General features: G+C 41.6%; 1 protein-coding gene across 2 annotated transcripts in view; it reads right to left on the bottom strand.

The window, feature by feature from the left end:
* Positions 1–469: 469 nt before the first annotated feature.
* gask1a (golgi associated kinase 1A) overlaps positions 470–18,628 on the bottom strand; it is a 31,182-nt gene continuing 13,023 nt past the window's right edge. The window contains exons 3-5 of one of the 2 annotated variants that reach the window (XM_007906398.2): positions 6,520–6,642; positions 5,127–5,230; positions 470–1,170 (exon numbers count right to left, since the gene is read on the bottom strand). In XM_007906398.2, the coding sequence (XP_007904589.2) occupies positions 969–1,170; positions 5,127–5,230; positions 6,520–6,642 (429 nt within the window). In that variant the 3' untranslated portion in view covers positions 470–968. Of the gene's footprint in view, positions 1,171–5,126; positions 5,231–6,519; positions 6,643–18,011; positions 18,129–18,299; positions 18,422–18,628 lie in introns of those variants that run through there. The other variant, XR_488842.2, reaches the window with a different exon arrangement.

Here is an 18,628-nt window from a genome sequence, read left to right as displayed (position 1 = left end):
CACAAACTTTAGTGCAATCAACATGAAATTAAATCATCCTTTGGCAAACTATATCAAAATCCTAGCAATTAATCAATCAAAATACAGATTTCTGCTTCTTTTGTGCATTTGATCCAATTATACTCGGGAATCTGGGAAGAGCTGATTAGATGAAATGTAAAAGCAAAGTCCTCACATACAGTGACCATTCATTCAGGTCTTCTGATAGGTATTCCTCTGTATTCTGCGGTTTGCTCTGAGATGGTTGGTTCGCATACTCCTTGGTCATGTCTGATATTTGGTAAGTTAAAGTTTACTTACTACACTACACCCTGAACTCTCTGCCTCAATCTCTCCACTTGCCCCTACCTTTCCCTGAAGACTTTCCTCTTTGACCGTGCCTACGGTCAACTCCTCTCTCTCCCCACTCGAAGTCAAGCTCCAGCACTGTTAAACGCTCTGAGATGCTCACTACTCACGTGAAGAGCACTATATAAATGCAAGTTGTTATTATTGTTGTACTGGACTCAGTGAAAAAATGGCTTAATGCTATGATGGAAAGAAGGTAGGATGGTTATTTTGGAAAGGATGAAATCAAATGAGTTCCTTCATCTCGGATTTCTTTTGTGAGGAATATCAACCAATTTGTGTGTTGTTTTCTTCTTACAATTTTAACTGAGTTTTTCCAGAACTGAGGTGGGAAATTCTTGACAGTGTTACCCTGTAAGAACATTTTGTCTTAAAATATATGATTTTACAAAATGATGGAAAGTCTTAAATACAGTCTATAATTAGAAGCTGTTTCTGTTATATGAGCTGGGGAAAAGCAGCTTTCAAATTGAGATTTAAAAATCCTCCGTAATTCCGCATGATCTCAAATTTTAAGACAAAATGAAAGTTACAAGGCTAAGATTTGATGGAATTTTAGGCCTCATGTCTGTAAAATAACTTGGGTTTTACTTTAAGATATGGGGAATGTTACATTGCTGTTATTCGGTAACAACTTGGATATTCTTCTCTTGGATGTAGTTGAGCAGCAATTGAGACCTTCTCTCCACTGTGTGAACTAGCTTCTGTACCTCTTTGATCCCCTTGTGACTCTCCCAGAACTCCCTGTCAGCATACAGTGACCTGAGCAGCATGTCCCGAAAACAGCCAGATTTTAAGACCGAGACAGCGTGCAAAGGTAACCTGGGAAAGAAACAAATGCCTGTTAAATGTCTGTCAAACAAAGCACAAGCTACTGTCTTAGTCAACAGCCATACGAGAAAACTTGGATTTGGTCGTGAATTGAGAAATCTGGCCTATTGTTTTCACTGTATTGCTCCGATCTTTTCACTAGTTACATGGTGGCAAGACGGGATGCTCTAATCTGAACCACTGTCACGTTATGGGGTGAACAATGCAGTGTGTAGGTGTGTCAGTTCATCGCATGTTATGGTGTGTCTTGTTCACGCTGTGAGTTTTACTTTGCACTCAATAAGTTAAAACCTCTACTGGAGTGTTTCTCATTGTTCACACATTCATTTATACCTGAGGGTTTTCCAAAGTCCCCTTTCTTTGCTAAGTCAACAACAACAACACAACAACAAAATTACATTTATAGAGCGCCTTTCAAGTCGGGAAGACGTCCCAAAGTGCTGAACAGTCAGCTGTCGAGGCCCGAGCATGGGGGAGGGGTGGTGTAGGGGTGAGGGAAGGCAGAGAGGTGGGAGGGAGACCAAAGGCACGGTCGAAGAGAAGGGTCTTGAGACCGGCATTGAAGGAGGCAAGGGAGGAAGCGAGGCGAAGGGACCGTGGGATGGAGTTCCAGAGTGTGGGGGCAGAGAGGCTGAAAGCCCGGCCACCGATGGTAGGGCGGGTCGGGCGGGAGACATGGAGCAGGCCAGAGCCCGCTGAACGGAGTGAGCGGGCAGGTTGGTAGGGAGTCAGCAGGTCAGAGAGGTAGGAGGGGGCAAGGCCATGGATGGCCTTAAAGGTGAGGACGAGGATCTTGAACTCGATCCTCTGGGTGATGGGGAGCCAGTGGAGCCGGGCGAGGGTGGGAGTGATGGGGTCACGGAGCCTGGTGCGTGAGAGTATGCGAGCTGCAGAGTTTTGGATGATCTGCAGCTTGTGAAGGGAAGAGTTGGGAAGGCCGATGAGGAGGGAGTTCTCATAATCGAGCCTTGATGTGACGAATGTGTGGGTGAGGGTTTTGGCAGCCTGAGGGGTGAGGCAGTGGCGGAGTCTGGCAATGTTGCGGAGGTGGTGGTAGGCAGTGCAGATCATAGCGCAGATGTGGGGGAGATAGGACAGTTCAGGGTCAAACAAGACACCCAGGTTCCTGACTGGCTTAGTGAGGTGGAGTGTGCAGGCATGGAGGCTAATGCTGCCAGCGCCTGATGTGCGGAGGCGCTGGTGTGAGCCAATCAGGATGGCCTCAGTCTTGCTGACGTGAGTTGGAGAAAGTTGACCCTCGTCCAGGACTTGATGTCGGTCAGGACACCAGTAATCCTGGAGTTCAGGGTGGAGGCAGAGAGGTAGAGTTGGGTGTCATCTGCATACATGTGGAAATTTACCCCATGTCTGCGGTTGATGTCACCAAGGGGGAGCGTGTAGAGTCAAATTCAAAGTCAGAATGAACTGATGTATATTCCAGCAAAGTCTGTGCTCGTGTTGAGCAGAGCATAAATAGTGGGGTTTGCACATTCATTAAATGCCCTCTATAGCCATCGAATAATAGTCGCCACGTAGACAGCTGCTTCTTCAGCTGACCTGGATATGTACGCTATTCAGATTGTGCCGACTCTTTCTTCATACCTCGGTATCCGAGCCTTTGCCAAGAAAAGCATTCTGAGGACCTGTCTGGCAATCTCAGTATACACAAGAATTGAGTCAACTTTACTCTCCCTTTGTATAACGTTTAAACTACACCTGTCTGTCAAACCTGGGTGAGGTGGCTTTCAGTCAGAAGCAAAGTTAAACATTTAACAACAACGGGAAAGCACGAGTCAATATCCCTGCACTGATCATGCTATCGGGTTCTGCAAAGGAAAATTTAGTGCAGCCACAAAAGCATTTTCTTTGGCAGCTGGCTGTGTTGGCTCATGCTGCAAAAGTAACAGTGAGAGAGTAGCCTGGATAGGTTTATGCCACTCATTCCTGTTTACAGCACTCAAAAACTTGCGTTTCATGTAAAATAAACCTCTTGATTTCCCTCGCAAAATAAAAAATTGATTAGAAACAGAGTGAATGTTAATTCTATCAGCAAACATGAGAGCTAATCTGTGCCAACAAAGTCCCACAAACAACAATGAGACGAGCAACCAATTAATTTGAATCTGGGTGTAAAATTTGGGTGAAAAATATAAGACAGGACAATTGAAGAAAAATTTGTTATTTTGAAAAGTTGGCAATGGGAACGGAGTTGGGGTTAGGGGAGGGGAAGTGAGGGGAGGGGATAGGTTAACATTCACCTGAATCATAATGAATCTAAATTGAAGAGTCAATCAAAAAAGGGATGGTGTTCTGGAAAGGAATAGATGCCAGCCTGGCTTAGTTGATACACCCTTTCCTCTGAGTCAGAAGGTTGTGGGTCCATTGGTAAAGATGGATTCGATAAATCATTGCACAAAAAATAAAATGCTCATTCAGTCTGCATACGCTCTCATTCACTACCATGGCTGTTTGTGGGTCATTGATGTGCACAATTGGCTGCCATGTTTGCCCTTAAAACACACAGTCACTGCACTTTAAGAATATCCTGTGAATCTCTTTGGGACGTCCTCCCAATGTGAAAGGTGCTATACGAAATGTAACGATTACTTATTAATTATTATTATTAGCATATTTCATTTTAATGTTTTCCGTCCCAATATCTGATGAGAAAATTTGCACATGAATGAAAATCATTGCTGTTTGCGTCAATAATTCATTTGTATATATTTACATATTGGATTGCACAAGATGCATAATAGACCCCACTGGTACTCTTGTGTTTAATATTTTTAACTCATGAACTTGTAAAATAAATTGTGTTTAACATTGTCTATTATTATTGTGTTTATTATTGTCTTTGCCTAGTCCTCTTGATCTATCTGCATTAACCATTTCATTATTTCTGAACATACAGAGGACAAGTTTGCAGGGCTATGGGGAGAGAGCGGGGGAGTGGGATTGAATTGGATAGTTCTTTTCAAAGAGCCGGCAGAGACACGATAGGCTGAATAGCCTCCTTCTGTGCTGTATGATTCTATGATTCTATGAGCATATAGGGAGGGTGGTTCACACGTGCTGAAGGCTCTGGGTTCAAATAATCAATCTTCTGATTTTGATCACTACCGATTCTTTAAAGAAATTCATCTACCCTACAGGGCTACAGTAATCCCAGGCACGTTACCTAGCCTCATTGCTGGCTCATCAGTGAAATTGTAGACATGCCCCAATTGAATAAGTATGTGTGCATCAAATTAATCAGGTGTGTGGTTACAATCGTATAAATGTACAGTGCTGAAGGAGGTCTTTGACCCACTGAGTATGCACTGGCAGTCCGAGCAAGCTGTCCATTCAATATGACTCCCCCGTTCTATCCCTGTACCCATGCAAACTTTATCTTTCATGTACCTGACTACTTCCCTCTTGAAATCTTTAATTACCATTATTCATTTTCTGCTTTAGAATAATAACAATCCTTGCATTTGAAATAGCACCTTATCATGTCTTCGAGACGTCTCAAAGCCCTTAACAGAATACACTGTAAAGTGAATTGACTATATATTTTGTGGGCGAAACGTGGCAGCCAATTGCGCACAGCAGTGTCCCACAAACATTTGTGGATTGAAGTGACCAATTTATTATTATTATTTATTTTTGAAGGAATTATTACCCCCGTAACAGCTATCTGCCAATTGGCTAATAACTGCCAATTGACTACTTACTGCTAGGTAAACAGAGGTGTGTGGATTAAGGAAACTTACCCAACATTTCGCTCTGCTGGGAATTTGAACCCAGGTCACTCGCTTGCGAGGTGAGTGCTCAAACACTGAGCTACAGGACTCCTTTGGGACTCCTTTGAATATTCCAAGGGCTCTAAGTGTTATTAGGATTTGGGATGTTTTAGTTGGATGTGCATACATTTTATTAATCTGTCATGAAAACATGCTTACTCGTCAATGCCCTCCAACAGTCTGAAATTCAGGTTGTCCTCAGGCTGCAGAAGTCTCGCTGCATTGTCTATGTACACAAGCCGAGATGGATCTCCTTTTCGAACCTGAAAACAATGTAACAATTTGTGTCAATTAATAAGGGGCCACAAATCATGTCAGACAGTAGTTTTAGGATTTGGCACTATCCCATAAGGGTATTCTGTACAATTTATTTGACTATTACGGCAATTCTTCCCCCCCCACAAACAACAATGGTATGCAGAGGAATTGGTTGGTGGTGGAGAAGGGAAGTCTGGAGCTATTTTTGTCTACCAAGATGATCCTGCAATAGAAGTATTTGGCCAAGGAGAGGCAGAGATGGCAGGTTTTGGAATATCCAGACCAATGTGGCGTTGGAATGTGAAGCCAGATCTGAGTCAATTGCAAATGTACCAACATTGTGGAATGTTTCAACATGTTAACTGTGCTGCCTACATTTTTGACCTTAGCGCCTTGATAGAGGAACAACGTCGTTTTGGGGCTAATATCAGAAACATAGTGATTGAGGTACTTTTCAGGAAAAGTAAGGGGATGTTGTTATTCAAAGTTTCACTGCTCGCTGAGCCTTTGTACAAATAGGCTCCCGGTCCCAATTGCTTTCACCAGCTGAATATTTTTGACTGTAAAGCTAGTCAAGGCCTTTGTTTCTAGGTCATGGATTAACATCCTCCCACTTGCTCTATATTTATAGGCTATTCAAGAATCCTGGATATTTAATTGCTCTGTAGTACATTGTGATGCTTCTACCTGATCACGAAGACTAAGCAGGATCAGTGAAACCTGGAACAAGGTAAAGTGCACCAAGCAAGGTTCTACAATGATGTGTCCATTAGTTTTGTTGTGCTACCAAAATCGATCTGAAGGCTTTGAGAGGATAAATACTAAAAGATCATTCTTGTTGGTTGCTGCATCAGTAAAGAGGAGTCATTGGGTCAGAGGATTGTGGACGGAAGAGTTAAAGTTTCTTCATGTAGAGTGTTATTAGCAAATGAAATTATTGAAACTGAGACTACCACAACCTTAAAAAGGAAATGGATAGCTATTTAATGAAGCACAGTATTAAAGCATATAGTGAAAGAGCAGAAAACTGCGACTAAAATACTTAGCTCCAAAGGAAAAACTAACAACAACTTCTGCTGTCATTGTCATTCTATTCTGTTATTGTTATGTTCTGGTCAGCTTAATTCCTCTGTTCCTTAATAAAGCTCCAAAATTTCTTATAGCCTTACCTTAAAGACCATTCATTGCCTTGAATGTTAATACCAGTGATAATGATCACATCACACACCCCAATTGTGATAGTGATAAGGAATCATATCAGGGTTTCCTGTTGCTGCACGTCTGATTGACATACCAGGATGTGGACCAGAGCTTGTTCCTTGAGACTCCGACAGTTTTCACGCAGCAGTTCTTGCACACAGGGCTCTGAGGGTTCAGGGGAAAAACCACAGCAGTGTCGATCCAGCCGATCATGGACCTGAAGAAAGAAAAGCCTCATTTGTGAAATGTAACAAGACTAATACACACACCTGCGATGTGTCTGGAATACCTACACCTCTTTCAAAGCACTGTTGACTTGTTATGTTGTTCTTCCAACGGTTACATTATGCTAGAGGTGAGCCACCTTGGCACTGTAGCTTACTAATGCTGTCAGGCCTCATGGCTTTTCGAGTTGACTCACTCAGTGCTATTATCAGAACATAGAGAGCATGGAATGAAAAAAGGCCATTTGAGCCATCAGTCTGTATCATCCACTGGCTATACTAATCACAGACTCAACCCAAACCATTTCATCTCCCAAGGAAAGGTTCTGTAAATGTGATTGATTACCAAAACTCGAAAAGGAAAATAATATGGAGTCTAATTTGTGGTATTTCTTGATGGAATTTCTTAAAAAATTCCTATGAGCATTCCCAACAATTTGTTGGAAGTTGATTGCATTGGAGCAGAGTTGTAGTCAGTCAATGTGATGTACAATGGTTATTGGAAAGAGTTTTCATTCACAACACTCAGATTCCGTATTAAGAATTTGTGTTGATAAAAATTAACCCATAAACAACAAATAATAAAAAACAAAAGCACTGGAATGGGAAGCTGTAATCAAGAAGGCGAGGCAAGTACTGGGAAGCATTTTGGGGCATTTGATTATATGAGTATATCAAGAAAAGGTATACTAACTTTGTATTGTTCACTGCATGCAATATTGTGTTAGAGAGAGCTTGAATACATTAGGGAGGGCAACAGAACATGTCTATGATGATTCAAGGATAGAATTCTTCTTTGTTAACTTAGATGGGGGAAGCGGAATCTCGAATTCTGGCCCAAAAGTATTGGAGAAAAGGTTGAGTGACAACACATTGGAGGCTTTTGCAATGCTGAGTGAAACAAATCACTTAGATTTGCAGCTTGAACTCAATAATGTTGAGGAGTTCGACTACTTTATTTAAAATGTTGGATAATTTAATCGTCTACTCTTAAGGTTCTAAATCTCACTTCAAGATCTCGACTTCAAGACCTTCACACTCGTGTTCAAATCCCTTCACTCCCTGGCACCTCCCTGCCCCTCCAACCTCCTCACTCCCCAATCCATCATCCGGCATCTCCAGTCGACTGGCACCGGCCTCCTGCTCATCTCTCGCACCCTCCGCCCCATCATCAGAGGTCGTACATTCAGCCACTATAACCCGAAACTCTGGAACACTCTCCCTCAATCCCTCCACCTTGTCTCCTTTCTCCCCTTTTTCAAGTCCCGCCTGAGAACCTTCCATTTTGACTGTGCTTATGGCCACCTTTCACCACCCACCCACCCCACCCTGGTTCGGAGTCAGGCTCCTCCACTGTTGAGCGCTCTGAGACGCTGCCCTGCGGGACCAAAAATACAGTCACAGGTTCAAATTGAGTATGTTTCAGCTGCAAATTAGAATTAAATTCAAATAATTTTGCCTGATTACCTTTGGGAGTCATTTCTGACATTTCATAACAGAGTGGATGCAGATCACATTGGATCTGTTGTGAAAATATCACAAATTTACCTCCTTTGTTCCCTCCAGAGATTGGGTTGTTTGGCTGGAGTCTGTGACGGGACCTGTGTACCTGGTCAATGGAAGGAAGCCCCTTGATAGTCAAAAATGCTCTACCACATTTCATGTTTTCTAATGATCTGATGAAGCCACAGGAGCAATGTGGAGGAAGACCTGGAGACAGTGGGAGGCCATAAGCAGAAAGAGAGGGACTAAACATTGAAATTTACACTTGTAGGAACGTGCATTTTCACTGTTTGGTACAAGATTTGGGCTGTGAGCGTCTGTGATTACATTGAAGAGGCACCTTGGCCTTTTGAAGAAAAATGCATTAAGAATTAAGATATTTTAAAATTCTGCTGATTATCTCTGTTGATGTCTTAGATAAATAATGAATGTGCTGTTTATTTTGAAGTGGAACTCGATGGCGATTTCAGCAGGTTTGGTGCGTGACTGTAGGCACTGACCCACAGCAACTCACAGTGAAGGCCCTGATACAGATTCAACCACAAACATGTGCTGGGAATGTATACTTGCAAAATAATACATCAATGAGCAGCCACACATATGGCAGAAATCTGTTTACTTTGCGGAGCTTAATCCATGTCAAGTTTAAGTTACCCCACGATGATGCCCTTCGTGTGAACTGTTACATGACTATTTACATGTGTCTACCAGAAAGATAGGATAATACATCGAAAGACCATTGCAATCCAGTGACTTTTTACTCACAGGTCGAGCTCTCATTCACTCATGCCAAAGGCGAAATTATTTTTAATGTCCGCAAACTTAATGCATGACCTTAGAATCGCCTTTGATTGGATTACTGTCAGTAATTACTGTTGAGGAATGTGGTTGGCTTGGGGTTTAATTGCCTTTCCTCTTCAAAAGAAAACTAGATCCAGATGGAAAGCTGCTCAATAAATGTGAAATGTAGATACTATACTTAGAGAGTACAAGGGGCACAAACCTATTACCTGTTTTATTTCCTACCCTGCAACAAGCATCACTGCACTGAAACAAAATTAGGCTTCACATTCAGACTTGTGTTTACAAAGAGACATTTGGCAAAACTGGACTTTGTTGAAAATACAGTGGTTGTCAATCGCTGCACCAAATGCAATATCTGTTTCGCGATCACTCCTGACATTTCTCAGCTGAGAAAAGTCCGACAAAGATTAGAAAGCAAATTATTGGCTGTAGAGCAGCCTCTGAGAGAGTAAATTTCTTTTCAGTGAATTTTTTGTTAACAAATCTCTCAACTTGAGTTATGGCCTGGAAAATGCAATTACTACAGCGATATATGGTTTGCGAATGCTGCATTTTCAACCACATTAACTTCATTCAGCGGCTGCTGAGCTAATAATGCCCAGATTTTACAGCTTCATATCTTAGCATTCTAGGTTAGATCAACCAACCAACTATCGAACATCAACAATAAGCAGTTAGGAACCTGAATGAGGTGGGAGTAAGCCCCATTATCCTTGTGGTAATATAGGGAGCAAATCAGATATAAAAAGAGCATCTGGAGGAGGGTGGAATTGAGAAATCCCTGATTCAGTGAACAGCGATAGACATTTCTGGTGGAGGAGACAATAGATCAAAAAATCAATTTGGATAAAGAAAGCCCTTTGGCCCATTCAATTTCATCCTTCCAGAACACCCATCCTACTGTCTTCCCATCGTAGCCAGGAAGTCAAACATGTTCGGAAATGGGATAATCCTCACCCATGTTGGGGTGGGGGGGGGGGGGGGGGGGGTGCGGGGCGTGAGGGAGGGAGAGGGAGTTGCTCTTGTAGCAAATACAATAATCATTTTTGAAACATTTCTAACGATTAGCAAGTAGTCACTGGAGGAGAAAGCCACATCCACAAAGACTCAAGATCAGTATAATGGTACTCCAAGGCTATCTGCTCCTCTACTCTAGCACCATTTGAGACACATTTCCTTTCTTTGTTCTTCTTCTCAAAATGCACTACATTCTTCTATATTGAATTGCATTTGCCACCTGCCTGCCCCTCCCCTAATCTATCTATGTCCTCCTGTAGACTCTGGTGATAGACATGCCCACCGGGAATCCTGTCTTAACTCAACAACAAAAATCCAAGTTAACTCAATGATTTGCACTAATCCACAAGTCTGCTCCAGGCTCAACCATTGTGACAGAGTCAGGCGTGAGGGAGAGGAAAAGCCACTTTTATTATCACATTGCTAAAAAGTAAAGTTCAGCCCCATCTTTAATTGATCACATTTTTGGGAGTTAACAGCACATGATTTATTGCATTCCCTGTGGACATGTCATCTTTGTTGTCACTGCCTCTGGTTGTCTTTCATTCCCGCTTCAGTAAATACTAGCGCAACTCAACACTCTGTAAGTTTTGCGCAGTACCTTACAGCGCTGTACACTGAAGGCACAGTCCAGACTATGGGCTCAGAACCTGTGGGTAAAGTAAAAGTACACACACTGTCTGTGGTGCAGCAGTGCTCTGCACAGGTAGAATGCTGCTGAGGAAATGTGACATAGCTTGCTGAAATTTCATAAATATGCTGGAAAACTCACACAGTTCAGGGTACACGATAATTTTTCAACTGGCTGACAATTCACAACTGAACGCTTTCACCAGCTGTAACTGCGAGAGTTCAGGAATCTACTCTTCCCTGTGTAAAGGAGATTCATACAACATATCGCTCTGCAGGAGTGTTCAGGTTTAAGTGGTGCGTTCTGCCACGTGATATCAAGTAAGTCTGCTCTGGTGTGGCACCTTTACTTGTGCATTTCTGCAGCTTAGTTGATGTCTCTGCAGTATTTCTGCAGTGACACGCTTCAGAGCTTTCCTTTGCTTTGTCTGCAAGTTCCAGTGACTACTATTCTAAGTGGCGACTATGCTTTATGTCTGGTCCTTGCAGGTGGTGTGGGTAATAAGGTAATTAACACATTGAATCAGATAAGAAACATTTGCTTGCAAAGTACACAATCACTACACTTTACGGTAAATCCTGTGAAGTGTATTGAGACATCCTCTTGACAGAAAATGCACTCTATCAAATGCAAAGTTTATTATTATTAATAATTTAGAATTTATTGTGCCGAGGACAAGGTGGGGAAAGGAGGGCTTACACCCCGCAGTCAGGCTTTAGTTATCAGCTGGCAATAGGGTGATGTTTCTTAGCAGTTTTGATTAACACATTCATGGGCTGTGAAGTAATACTGCAATTTTGACTGCTTTGTGTGAAGTATTTACTCAGTGCTCACTGTCGAGCTGTCCTGCCTTTTCCACTTCTTTCATATAAACTACACAAGCCAACTGCACTGAATCATATTTGACATATTTACACCTTAAAAAAGCAGCTCTCGTTTGTACGGATCCTGAATTCCTGAGAATAAAACTGTCCCACAGCTGTCATGGTTCATGTGGAGTTTTGCATGTTGAATATAAATGTTAAAAATATTTGTTAGGTCCCCACTAATGGCTCGGTGCATTTATTTAGTGAGCAGCTGGGAAAGGTAGACCATAAGTTTACTGATCTCAGCTGGGCAGCAGTAGAAGACACTACGGTTGGGCTTCAGTGACTCAGGGTTAGAGAGAGGAAAGTCAGCCAGAGTTTCTGATCACTATCCAATGCCCTCTGCTAGCCATCTGTGGGTATGGATCCCTCAATTTGACTGTGATGCCCTCACAACTGAGTTGCAACTGATGTTCATCGTCAAAGCCCGCACGTGTATAATGGTCTCTAGGGCTAATTGCTGGAGGGTGTGTGGATCCCAGTTGACAGTAAACAAAAGCCTCCTGAAGAGGAGAGGAGAAAATAATAATAATAATAATAATAATAATCCTTGCATTTGATATAGCGCTTTTCACGTCGGGAGGACGTCCCAAAGTGCTTCACAGAACACACTGTAAAGTGAATTGACTGTATATTTGTGGGCGAACGCGGCAGCCAATTGCGCACAGCAATGTCCACAAACAGTCGTAGATTGAAAATGACCAATTTATTATTGTTTTTGGTTTTGGAGGGATTATTATTAGGCGTGTGGAGTAAGGAAACTTGCCCAAGGTTTCGCCCTGCCTGGAATTGGACTCAGTTCTCTCGCTTGCAAAGCGAGTGCTCTAACCACTGAGCTACAGGACTGATAAGAAAAAAAAGTGTTTCTCTGCTGAGTTTCCCAATCTATTAAAACAATCTAGAAATTATGTCTGGTCTGTGAGCTGTGCAGAAATGACAGCTTCAGCCTTTGACAAGCAAGCGGTGCTCTGAAAATGTTTCAATCAGTACATTTCTCTGTTTTCTATATAATAACAGTCATTATCCACAACTGAGGGACCATTTAGTCAGACTTCCACGACTGAATCGCGTGCTATTTGTCAATACCGTTTGAACAGCAGGATTAAGGCAGAGCTTTGCTCCAAGTGTTTGCTCATAGTAATATGTGTCATGCAGAGTGGTGCTTAGAGCCATTAAATGAATCACAGCAAGCAGCGATGCCTCTGGTCTCTGATATAATCCTCCAGTAACTAACAGTCAGTGCTGACAATACAACAACAACTTACATTTATATAGCGCCCTCCACGCTGGGCGACGTCCCGGTGGGAAGGTGACCATAGGCATGGTCAAAGAGGAAGTTCTTCAGGTGCAACCTGAAAATGGGGAAAGAGGGGGCAAGGCGAAGGGATTGAGGCAGGGAAATGGGGAGTCTGGAGGGATGAGATGTGGCTTTTAAGTCTTAAAAAGCGGCATTTCACAGATATGTAAGGTATTACTATTAGATACATCAAAGTAGGCAGGACAAAGTTTACAGGTACAATATTATGAAGAACAAATTTAAGACAGATACCAGGAAGAATTTCTTTACGGAGAGGGTGAGCAACTCGTTACAAGAAGGAAAGGTTGAGGACAGGATGCTGGACTCTTTAAAAAAGAAATAGTTTGATGCTGCTGTGGGAAGACGGTAAGAGTGTGGAGTCTGGAGGGATGAGATCAAATTGTCCAAAAGGATTCCTTCACCTGAACCTCTCGTATGATCTCTTGTGACTTGCTATCAAGTCTGTTACCTTGATACTACAGGAGTACCTACAGTTCTGCATATCTTTGGTATGTTCAGCACTTTTACACTGACCGTTCAACTGGCTCCAAACCAAAGTACATCGCCACACAATGGCAACTGTGATGCAAGTGGGAAACAATGCCTCTGGTTTCTCTATAGTTCTATATATTAATTTTCTTCTATTTTAACATTCAAAGAAATGTACCTCCGGATCGCCATGTATTGGGCAATGTACCTGTATCTTGACCATAAATTACAGTATGTTCTCACTGAAGGTAAAGTAGCACCTTTTGTTATTACTACTTCTTTTCTTTTCTCCATACAAATCATAGAACCATGGATACTTACAGCACGAAAGAAGGCCATTCGGTCCATCATGTTTGTGCTGGTTCTTTTAGAAACAATGCTTTCAGTCCCATTTACCTGCCATTTTCTTATTTCCCTGTAGTTTTCTCCTTTTGAGATATATATTTAGTCTCTTTCGAAAGCTACGATAAATTCTGAATTAACCACTGCTCCCATATCTTAATTACTCTGTGCATGGAAACATGTCTCCTTATCTCCAAATATCCTCTTTTGCTAACTATCTTAAATTGTTGTTCTCTAATCACTAACCAAACATTCCACAGCTTTACATGGAATAACACTTAATGTCTAAAACTCCAAACTGAGGCAATTTTAACTGCAATAAAGCTTTAATATCATTGAAATTTTTTTCATGCAAGTTAAATACTGCTGATTTAACACTTCTCTTCTCATGCTCAGTGAGTGAAGAGCATTGTACTGTATGAGTGGATTGCTGACTCTAGTTCCAGTACACTGAGTATTCAATAACCTTGTTATCCATGCTGGTACCTGCATAGGCAGGATGAGCATTTATATCAGATTAATGTCATCTATAACATGATCATTCACAGCACCAAAGAGAAGGCAACAACAGTAAAGCAAACCATTCCATTCTGATCTGGGAATACTGGTTTGTTCCACACACAGTATAATGAATGCTTCTTTTCAAAGTTTGCACTAAAGATTCAAAGGCCCAAATTTCCTCCTAAATCTGTAAGACCATTTTAACTTTACAATAGCATGGAATTGTGGGAAATTCTTAAATTCAATCTTAATTTGAAAGCCGGTTTCTGCAATTTTTAAAAAGAGCCGGCATCCAAATCAAGTCTGAATATTAGAAATTTTCCACAATTTTGCACAATCTTAAACTTCAACACAAAATGGTCTAAGACTAAGTGGAATTTTAGGTTCATATTATAAAATAGAGGTGCTCAGGCCCTAGGTCTGTCTTAAACTGATAACATTTTCAAATTAGTTGTCACTTAATTTCTACGTGTGGAAAAGATAATTTTCTTTTAAACAATGATGAATGCTTTCAATTTGTTGCAACAAAAGTTTGTTGCACATTAATGTCTCTAGATATCACACATCTTCACAAAACTGAAGTGCATGTACATTATATTTTTCAAAATCCTGCACCCACTTAAAGCAATCTCCTTTTCAGGTTCGCAGTCGCTGATGCTAATTTCTAAGTGTGAATCGAATGATATTCTGTTTCATATTCACAAAAGTCTTACTAACAGCTCATGGATACTCCTGACTCATGCTCCTGCAGAATAATAACAATCCTTACATTTGGTAGAGTGCAGGTCAGAATGCTCATCGCACACAGAACAATAAAGTATGTTTTACAATGCACACTGATGTTGTTCCAACATCCAAATAAGCTACTGAGTACAACATTATCAGTACTTGAAGCATAATAAACAGCAGAAGCAATAGTGCAATAGAATTAAAATTAAACTACATTCTATTGACAACGTTAAATATTTTAATCAGTTTCAATGACAACTGCTTCCACTTATGTGGTGCTATTCAAGTGGAATGACCAGCTTGATGGAGATCAGTTGTATAACCAAAACCTTTGAGCAAAACAAATTTTCAATGTGTGTAACCAGAAGTGAAAATGCTAACAACAACAACAACAAAATTAAATTTTTATAGCGCTTTTCACGTCGGGAGGATGCTGCTATGGTATAAATGTTTCTCAAAATTGGATCCACTAACTCAATTAATGTAAATCAGGCTCAATGTTTAATTCAGCTGTTTATTTGACAAATGTGAGTATGTGTATGAATCCAATGTGTTACATAAGAACATAAGAACATAAGAATTAGGAGCAGGAGTAGGCATTCGGCCCCTCGAGCCTGCCCTGCCATTCGATAAGATCATGGCTGATCTTCAGACCTAACTCTAATTACCTGCTCTATCCCCATATCCCCTAATCCCTCTATTTTTAAAAATATATCAGTTTCAGCCTTGACGATGTTCAAGGACCGAGCAGCTACAGCCTTCTGGGGTAGTGAAATTCACTACCCTCTGAGTGAAGAAATGTTTCCTCAACTCTGTTCTAAAAGGCTGACCCTTAATTTTAAGACTGACCCCTGGTTATAGATTCTCCTACCAGGGGCAGCAGTCCCTCAGTGTCTACTTTATCCAGCCCTTTAAAAATCTTATATGTTTCAATAAGATCTCCCCTAATTCTTCTGTACTCTAGAGAACATAGCCCTAGTTTATTCAGCCTATTCTCATAGGTCAGTCCCCTCATCCCAGAAACTAACCGAGTGAATCTACGCTGCACCCCTCTAGGGCAAGTATTTCCTTTTTTAAATAAGGAGACCAAAACTGCACACAATACTCTAGGTGCGGTCTCACCAAGGCCCTATACAGTTGCAGCAAGACTTCCCTACTCTTGTACTCTAAACCTTTTGCAATGAACGCTAACATGCCGTTCGCCTTCTTAGTTGCTTGCTGCACCTGCAAACTAACTTTTTGAGACTGGTGTACAAGGACACCCAAATCCCTCTGAACACTAACACTATCTAATCTCTCCCCCTCTAGAAAATAATCTGTTTTTCTATTTTTTCTACCTAGGTGAATAACTTCACACTTCCCCACATTAAATTCCATCTGCCACCTACTCGCCCACTCCCCTGGCCTATCTATATCCCGTTGCAATCTTTTTGCATCATCCTCAGAGCTTACTCTCCCACCTAGTTTAGTGTCATCCGCGAATTTAGATACGTTACATTCAATGTCCTCGTCTAGATCATTGATGTAAATTGTAAATAGCTGAGGCCCAAGCACTGATCCTTGTGGCACTCCACTAGTCACATCCTGCCAATTCGAGAATGACCCGTTTATCCCTACTCTCTGTTTTCTACCCGTTAGCCACTCTTCAATCCATGCTAATATGTTCCCATTAATCCCGTGGGCCTTAACCTTGTGCAATAGCCTTTTGTGTGGCACTTTGTCAAATGCCTTTTTAAAATCTAAATATACTACATCTACTGGTTCCCCCCTATCTAACCTGCTAGATACATCTTCAAAAAACTCTAAAAGATTAGTTAAGCATGACTTCCCTTTTGTAAAGCCATGTTGACTCTTCACAATCTTGTTATGGTCTTCCAGGAATCCCATAAACACATCTTTAATTAAGGACTCAAGAATTTTCCCTACCACTGATGTCAGACTAACTGGTCTATAGTTCCCCATCTTTTCTCTCCCACCCTTCTTAAATAGTGGTGTTACGTTTGCAATCTTCCAATCAATGGGAACCGTTCCAGAATCCAGAGAATTTTGGAAGATCAAAGACAAGCCATCCACTATCTCAGTAGCCACCTCTTTTAAAACCCTAGGATGTAGGCCATCAGGTCCAGGAGATTTATCAGTTTTAAGACCTGACAATTTACCTAAAACCATTTCTTTACTAATATTAATTTCCCCAAGTTGCTCGCTAACATTGTCTTCTTGGTTCCCCTCTATTCTTGGTAGGTTTTCAGTGTCTTCTAAGGTGAAGACAGTAGCAAAGTACTTGTTTAATGACTCTGCCATGTCTTTGTCCCCTACTATAATTCCCCCCGTCTCTGCCTGTAGCGGACCCACATTTACCTTTGACAGCCTCTTCCTCTTTATATATTTATAAAAACTCTTGCCGTCTGTCTTTATGTTCTTCGCTGGTTTGCCCTCATATTCCAGAGTGTGTAGTTAAGTGCTCTGGATGTACAGCATCAGATCTGTGGTATTAATTCTCAGTCTGTGCTCTATTGGCTGTGCTTGTGATGTCCACTTACCACCAGTTGGGGTCTTGTGAGTCATGTTAGCAGCTAGAACCAAAAGATGTGGAATCACCTTGGGCTGACGGATGGGGCAGCGCCACTGTGTGAGACCCAGCAAGAGCAGACAGGTGGTCATTTGGAATGAATTCTTGAATGCCTGTGAAATCCTTTGTGCAGAGAAGTCTACAAATCATCCCTTATCTCAGCCACAACAAAAGCTACAGCAGAACTCATGCCAAACTTTAGGTCTGCAAAACCAAACTCTTGGGCATGTTGCACTTCAGCACGTTGGCCACTGCCACCTACAGGCAGAGCAGATCAACCAGCCCCAACTCCAGTTAAGGCATCCTGCATCATTGACTGTGGCAAAAGACCCAGAATCCACTGAATACCGATGTGGCAGCAATGCGTGACTATGCACATTGTTAATGCAGCTCTTCACATCCATGTTGTCAGTCTGTCAGCCCCTGCATATTGACCGTGTCAATTTTCAAGGCGTAGGGCAGTGAAGCCTATAGGTCTCTATACTTTCTCTATACCATCTGAATGCAAACAAATTATTTTGTGATAATTTGGTGGTGGGGTGGGGGGCGTGGGAAGCATGTCTGGTTGCATTGCTTGCTCAACCTGTCTCCCGAAGTTTCCTCCATGGCAGTGCGTCATTCTCTGGCATTGATGATGAGTGCAATGTTGTGATGATGAAGTGACTGGTGCCTGTTCTGTGCCAGTAGTCACTTCGCAACATGTTTTTAGATTCCATGAGGTCTGCACTACCCTGTGGAAAGAGACAGTAAAAATATTAGTTCAGTACTGAGAATTAACATTAGCATGTGTCTTACCTATGAGGCACCCAAAGGGGTTGCACATGCATACAATTGTGGTTATTACTAATGTTGTGCCTTGCTATAAAAACTGTTGGATTATAACAGATGATATAGAAACTTACCAGAATCTGTGCCTTTCTATCCTGTGCTACAGACTGTCAGTCCCTTGATCGTACACTCTGCAAAAGTCTGCTGGCACTTCTGCCTGGCTGATGGGAAGTCTAGTTGGCTGGCTTCTTGTCTCCTAGCAATGTACATATTAAGTGGGATCTCTTTTCTTTTAACAAAATATTTGTATTTCATTTCATTCAATATTAAACGGGCATGGTTATAACATAATAGATAATAATAATAATTCTTGCATTTGATATAGCGCCATATCACGTCTTCGAGATGTCTCAAAGTGCTTCACAGAATATACTGTAAAGTAAATTGACTATATACTTTGTGG

This window comes from Callorhinchus milii, unplaced genomic scaffold (genome assembly GCF_018977255.1).
Source record: "Callorhinchus milii isolate IMCB2004 unplaced genomic scaffold, IMCB_Cmil_1.0 Scaffold2, whole genome shotgun sequence".
Lineage (NCBI taxonomy): Eukaryota > Metazoa > Chordata > Chondrichthyes > Chimaeriformes > Callorhinchidae > Callorhinchus > Callorhinchus milii.
This window is presented reverse-complemented; position numbering and strand designations above follow the sequence as displayed.